This window comes from Marmota marmota, unplaced genomic scaffold (assembly GCF_001458135.2).
Source record: "Marmota marmota marmota unplaced genomic scaffold, marMar, whole genome shotgun sequence".
In the NCBI taxonomy this organism is placed as follows: domain Eukaryota; kingdom Metazoa; phylum Chordata; class Mammalia; order Rodentia; family Sciuridae; genus Marmota; species Marmota marmota.
Genome location: NW_026000207.1, coordinates 3,554,164 through 3,561,226, shown reverse-complemented (window position 1 = coordinate 3,561,226; position 7,063 = coordinate 3,554,164). Strand labels below are relative to the sequence as shown.

The window sequence follows — 7,063 nt, the reverse complement described above, 5'->3', positions numbered from 1 at the left end:
TCAATACAGATATTTAAACATAGAACAAGTGTCATGAAGAGCACAAAGTTTGTTAATAAATCCTTCCCAGGTGCGTTCATGATTGTATCAACTTGAAGGCTAATTGTGATTTTAGTCAAATTTAGTTGAGTAAATATATCTGGACATTTTTTTCCAAGAGAAAAGACAGAGATAAGAAAGCCCCCAGGCACAGCAGTAGCACATCTGACTCCAGAAATAGCTAAGACCTAAGAATTGAATTAGGTAAAAAATATATATATCCATTGCATTTTAACCACTTAATCAACTAAAATGGCAAGACAAACATCCAATAAATAAACATTATATTAAAGCACATTGCCATTAGTAAATGAGAATTATTTTAAAATCTTGAATTTGCAAAACTTACATAAAATATTCTAATATTGTTTTATGCATAATAAACATTATCTGAATTATGGGCAGACACACTCAGGTAGATGCAGAGACACACATAACACACTATGCAAATGTGTGTGCGTGTGTTGTACTCTTACAGTGTCACTGCCTTATCACTAAGTCTGTGGAGATGAGATTGTACAAAACTAAATTATGTATACTTTTCTCACATGACTGGCATTCTTCCTATTCTGCACCCAGGAAGAGTGGATCCTGGATGCAGTAGAGTCTCTGCTCATGAGCAGAAAGGGGCTGACAGCTGGGAAACACCCAGAGATGATCGCAGCCGTGCTCACCACAAACCAGTTGGGATTATAAATAACACCTAAACTAACTTGGAATATACAGGAAAGAGTGTAAAAAGAGACAAAGGTGCTCACCAGGAGGAGGATGGTTTTGGTGGCTCTGGACTCAGGGGAGGACCTGGGGGAGCTGGACCTATGAAGGTGCTGCATTCTCTGCTTGTGCCTGTGCAGGATGAGCACCATGGAGCTGCTGGCCCAGAGCATGAGCCCCACACACAGGGCATCAGGTAAGGTTAGCAATGCTGCATGCAGTGAGTGTGTGGCTGAGTCCTGACGAACACCAGAACAGTATCCAAAATCTTTTAGGATTGTGATATTTCTGTTGCTTCTTCTCCCAGTCATGTGCATAAGAAAAACAACATTTACAAGGAGGTACAGGACCCAGCTCAGGTATGTGGAGGAGCCAATGTACTTGGGAATATTTAGTTTAAGGTCTGAACAGCTGGAGTCCTCAGGACTAATCTTAATGGCCTGGAAGACACTAAGGAGGCAGGTGCTGCCAATGGACACACCCCTTCCCACCCTGTGAAGATAGAAAAGCACCTTGCAACCAACATCACTGAGGAAAATTTTCACTCCAAAAGCTGCCACTGTCTGGGGAACTCCTCTGCACAGGAGAGTTAACAAGTTTGCCACAATTAAGTGCTGAAGAATCAAGTCTGTGTGTCTTACCCTGCACCCAGTGAAGTAAAGGACCAGGTAATGGAGGAGAAGAGAGGAATTGCCCAGAGCTCCAACCACAGTCTGTGCCAGGAAGATGATGCCTACAGCCACATCACTGGCTGCCATCCTGCCAGTTCCCTGCTGTCCCATCCAGCAGGTCCTGCAGGGGGAACAGGAGGCCTGGACTGCACATGTCCTGTCAAACAGAACCCAGCATTGCCCACTCCCCAGAGTTTCCACTTTGAAAGCTTTCTTAATGTTTTATTTTAACTAACAGGTTATAATGAGCCTGGTATGAATAGTTGAGACATGAAGTGTGTATAAATCCCAGCTGTAAAGGCAGCACATGGTGATTCTGGAATCTTCACAACATGAGGCAGGTGCTGATATGACTTTGCTGATGACAAGGAGAACTTGGGCACAGAAATTCATAACTGATCCAGTGCAGTAAGGAGCCTTGAAACTGGCTGAGGCTATGTGAACCACCAAGCTTCCCTAAAGCTAGTGAGCAGGGTTCTTCTACCAATCAGCTCATTTTACTTCTGCTTTTTTGCATTGCTAATGTCTTCTGATGAGTGCTACTTTATAACTTCTTATTAGGAAAATGTTTCCACTTGCTTATAAAGGTTTATTCTACATGTAATATCAATTATAAATGAACATTTAGATAGATTAATAACTGCAGATACATCGAGGGAACTTTAGTACTGCAGACACTTGTCCCCTGGTGGGTCACAAGCAATGAGGCAGGACAGGCTCCCCATCAGGATAACTATCCCATGACTCACTTGGAGGTGTGTTTGGAGCCCAACTACAATGACAATTAACATAGGAATTGTGCCACATTCCCAAGCCAGGTCCTTATATTGGGACATAAAGCATCGATATGTGATAACAGAATTTAGAGTAGAAACAAAATATTCACTGGTTTTTAAAGAGATAAATGTATATGACTAAATTAATATCCAAGTTAAAAAAAAACTATTTCAAGGAAGAGAAATGGGTGATGTCATCACAATAGGAGGTTCCAATGCAAACTGGCTTATGTGGCATGAAAACATGTTCATTTTAACATTGAAATGTCAGAATTTCTGAGGTCCTTTGACTGCATAATTTAACAGAGTTTATCATTTGGAGAAATTTAGGTTCACAGAAACTTGAACCGGCAGAGAAGAGATTTCCTATACCCCTAGCACATGCATTCTGCTCCACTATAGATTCCTAGCCCAAATGATGAGTTCCCTCCAATCAGAATATTATGGACAGGCATAAAGATGCACATCTTACAGGTGGTGTTGGACACCTGTAATAATCATGTCCACTTTTCCATACATGTTGTTTCCACATCAGAGAGAAATGGCCTCATTCTCCTTGAACTCTGAGGCTTTCAGGATTGGTACAGTTACTGTCCTCATTGGCTGCACCATGCTCAGAGTCAGAGAATATGTTCTTCCCAAGCATCACTATCAGCTCTCTCTCTGCACAGAACTAGAGGATTCCTGTGAGCTCCTCCTACTCCACACAACAGGCAGAGAGAGACTATAGGTCCAGCACTAGAAATCACAGAGATTTAGGGTGGAATTCCCTATAACAGAAACTGAGCAGCTGAGTGAATTTCAAACAACATCCTTGTACACCATGAAAAATCACATTTCTTTTTCACTTGGATTAAACCATAGCAATCACTGTCAATGAGGATCACATTAAGTTAATTAGGATCCATCATAGTTTGGCATTGAGGCTGGACCCCATTCATCTTTACTACCTGGAGCCCATTCTTCATCAGTTCTTCTTCTCCCTTTGTGGTTCTGGCTTCTACGGGTTCCATTCAGCACCCCCTTTTCTGATGTGATCACTTACCCAGACTCCTGAGATGGGTCTTCTCTCCCAGATGCTGCTCTCACACTGATTGTGCATTACTCATCAGGCTCTTTCTCTTTACCAGGATGGTGATCTTAGTGCAGAGAGCTCTGTGACCTGGACATGTGCTGCATGGAGGTGGCCATGTCCTGAGATATGAGCCTGTGACTCTGTGACCTCACCTCCCCTGAGACCTGCAATTACCACTGTGCCTGTAGCAGCAATGGGCGTGCAGGCTGGGGACCTGAGGACACTGCTGAAAACTTTCTCCCCAGGTGACACGTAGCAAAAACAATTAGAGGTTTCTTCATAACATGTCTTAAGAGGACCCTGGAGTGTTTGGTCCCTGAAGGCAGAGTGTCTCACTTGGAGGGAGTGGGAAATACTGAGGCCTGTCATGTGAAGGACTGCAGTGAGCTGTGCATGTCCCATTGCATTCCTTGCTTCCCTGAGAAGTTTCTGCCACAAGTCTAGGTGGTTCCTGTTCTTCATTTCAACAACTGGCAGCACCATTGAAGGTATCATCAGAGAAATGGAGAGAGAGAAAACCTATAAGAAGGATATTAACACAGGTGCCAGGAAAAGGAAGAATGTGGTGCTAGTTGTTCACCTTGGAAGTCACTGGATTCATCTGAACAAATGAGAGTCAGTTAAATGGACTCATTTGCTCAATCCAATGTAACTGATATCCTCTAGTGTGGATACATGTATTCTCCCAATACTGACCTCCAATCCTGACAGGAGGGAGAAATAGATCAACATCCACAGAAGGACTGGAACAGGTTCTAAATGGGTTCCTCCCCAACAACAGCCACAGAACCAGAGAGTCTCTCAGGCCACATCTAATATTTCTTTAAATATCTGATATGCTTGAGGTTTGTCCACCAGGAATTTTGTCTTGGAAGCCTGGTGTCCAGTGTGGCGATGTTAGGAGGTGGTGAGGTCTTTATCAGGTGAGGCCTGGTAGAGACAGGTCACTGGGTCTTTCCCAATGAAATGACCAACGTGGATCTCATGGGACCTGGCTAGCTCTCAAGAGGGTTTTTATGAAAGAGTGGACTGGCCCCAGCCTGTCTCTGGCTTTCAAACTCACCATGTCATCTGTCCCTCTCACACAGAGTCCCGTGCCATCTGCTATCCTGAGGGCCACAGAGAAACTGATGGAGGTGTCATGCTCAAAACCGCTGAAAGTGGGTTTGAGTTAGGGCTCAGAAGTAGAGCGCTTGCCTAGCATGCATGAGGCACTGGGTTCTATACTTAGCACCACATTTAAAAATAATAATAATAAAAGAAACATTGTGTCCACCTATAAATAAAAGATATTTTTTTTAAAAAACCCTGAAAGTGAAATAAATAACCATCTGTGCTGTATACTGTATCCAACCTCTGGGGTTTTGTCATAGAAGGACAACTGCTAATACCCAAGTTTTTCAGCTTTACCCATGTGAGTCGAAGTGAAATTTCCCTCTGGGTTGAGAGGCCCCCTTTCCATATTCCCTCCTTGATGCTCTACTGAATTCAGGATCCTAAGGTCATCTCTCCATTCAATATGGAATGATTCTTATTCTGGATTTCTGAAGCCTAAAGTTTTGGGGCACAGGGATCAAAACCATCTGTCCATTCTGACATCCACATGGACACACAGTCCCTGAAGTTTTCACATGTCCAGCAAGCACAGTCTGGGGACGAGGCAGTGAGATATCACAGGAAACAGTATCTGGGACATTGTCATTAGAGTGGGACAAGGTTAGAGTTGGCTTTATCATGCAGTCCTGAGGAGGATGTTTTTAAGAAGAGAGCTCTCCAGGACAAAGGCAATCTATGTTCAGGGTGGAGTGAGCATGGCGTGGTTAATGGAGCCCTTAGATGGCCCACCCCTCACGTCCCTGTGAAGGCTTTATAATGCACTCTCAGGACTGTTCTCTGTGTAGGTTCAGGATCTAGGGACTCCTCCAGAACAGCTTTTCCATGGATCTCCATAACCCTTGATGTGTTGGGAGTTGGTCTTTCCTTCCTGGAGTCTCATTTCCCTTTGTACTAAATAAACATGTTTCTATCCTGTGGTTGATGATGTCTTATAGCCCAAAGCTCTCTATCAGGATAAATAAGCATAAACAAAACAGCACATGCATCCTCCCAGGGGATGTCCACATACATGGAAGGCCCTTGTCTCAGACCAAGGTCCACTGCCCGGTCCTCGCTGTGTTCACTTTTGGTGAATCTTTCCAAGAGCAACCTCTGAAGGAAATGCTTTAATTCCTCAAGTGCTGTCGTAGGACTGATGCATTTAATTGTTTCAGTCCACATTTGATGAAGAGTGCAGTGAGGAGGCTACTGTGAACCAGAGTGAGGCCAGCAGGCTGTATTTACCTCCTGCATTTCTAGGCAGGTCCAACAGGCACCGCTTACAACACTTATATGTCTCCCATAGAAGGATCTGTCTTACTCTTACATTTCTGTATTGCCTTTTACAGAATAATGAGAGAGAAGAAAACTGAAATTCATGCAAAAACAGACAACCTAACATTTCTGAAAATGGAGAGATAGGTAGGGAGGAATCTTGGGAAAGTATCAAGGGGCTCAGAGTGGGAAAACACACAGAAAGTAGGGCAGCACATTCACCATACTATCCCCAGCTGGCCAGGCTGGTGATATGAACAGGGTTCAAAGGAGCTGGCTGTATCCATAACTAAGAAAATGGTGAAGAAACCACGCAGCACAGGGATGTAAGTTTCTAAGTCAGGACAGCTCAGTGACCCAAGGTTCAGCTCTAGCACTGGAAAGAGTAAGAGAACCAGCACCCAGATTCTCTTTATTATTATAGGGGACACAGTAAAGGTTCAGTGGAATGTTCTCTCCAAATTGTGCAGGGCAATCAGGTTTCAGGGGGTTGCCCATCCCCTTTAGGTAACACCCAGGTAGGGCTTGAAGCAGGCTCCCTTGCCTAGGGAGGGTAAAGGCCACTCTTCCTGAACAGCTTTCATGTGTGTTCCAGACCAATACCCCCACTGCTCAAGGGCAGGGGGAGCAAGCTCAGCCCAGGGGCCACAGGTGGCTCCCCACACCAAACACCACCAGAAACTAAAATGAGCCATAGAAAAGGGAAAGAGGTGGAGGGTGGAAACCAATCCAAATGTGCTCACCAGAACAAGGGTCCTTTGGGTGGCTCTGCACTCAGGGGACTTGGGAGAAACTGTGCTATGAGTGTTGGATCCACGTGGTGTCAGGATGGAAATCTTAGTAATAAGGATCCCCCCTAAATCCTAGAAGGAAAGCAGGCTCACCAAAATCCTCAGAGCTCAGGGGTTTACAGCACACGCTAATCAGTGTCTTTTATGTGCCTCATATATGCAGAGTTAGGTTTTCTAAAACCCTTTATGATTGGGAAATAATCTCACATACATAGTTTCTACATAGCATTAGGCCGATCATGTAGTCCCATCCTACTATCTCATAAGAATAAAGGCAAGATAAACATAGCACCCTTCATCCTCTCAAACTGCCCTTCATTCGTGGTATTTTATGTAACCAACAGATAAATTTTTCTACTACAATCTTGAGCATCTGAAATCGCATGTCACCATCACTGGGGTGATTGATCATCTCTCCTTCTCAGTAAGAAGTTCATAAATTTATAGTGGGATCCCTTGGGGGCTGCTGTAAGGTCTTGGGCCCTCACAACTCTTACTAAATGATCAGATGGATAAGGGATATTTCTCCCCCTGAATCCCTTTTCAAGATGTGAGCACTTGTCACACTGATTTTTCTGACTCTGCCTCTCTGATTAAACTACAAAACAGAGGGAGCACATTTTGCAT

The 7,063-nt window shown here is 44.0% G+C and overlaps 1 protein-coding gene across 1 annotated transcript; it reads right to left on the bottom strand.

The window, feature by feature from the left end:
• Positions 1–563: 563 nt before the first annotated feature.
• On the bottom strand, positions 564–1,527 carry LOC107158880 (vomeronasal type-1 receptor 4-like). Its single transcript, XM_015505364.2, has one exon. The coding sequence runs from the start codon at positions 1,509–1,511 to the stop codon at positions 564–566; it is 948 nt and encodes a 315-aa protein (XP_015360850.1). The 5' UTR covers positions 1,512–1,527.
• Positions 1,528–7,063: the final 5,536 nt, after the last annotated feature.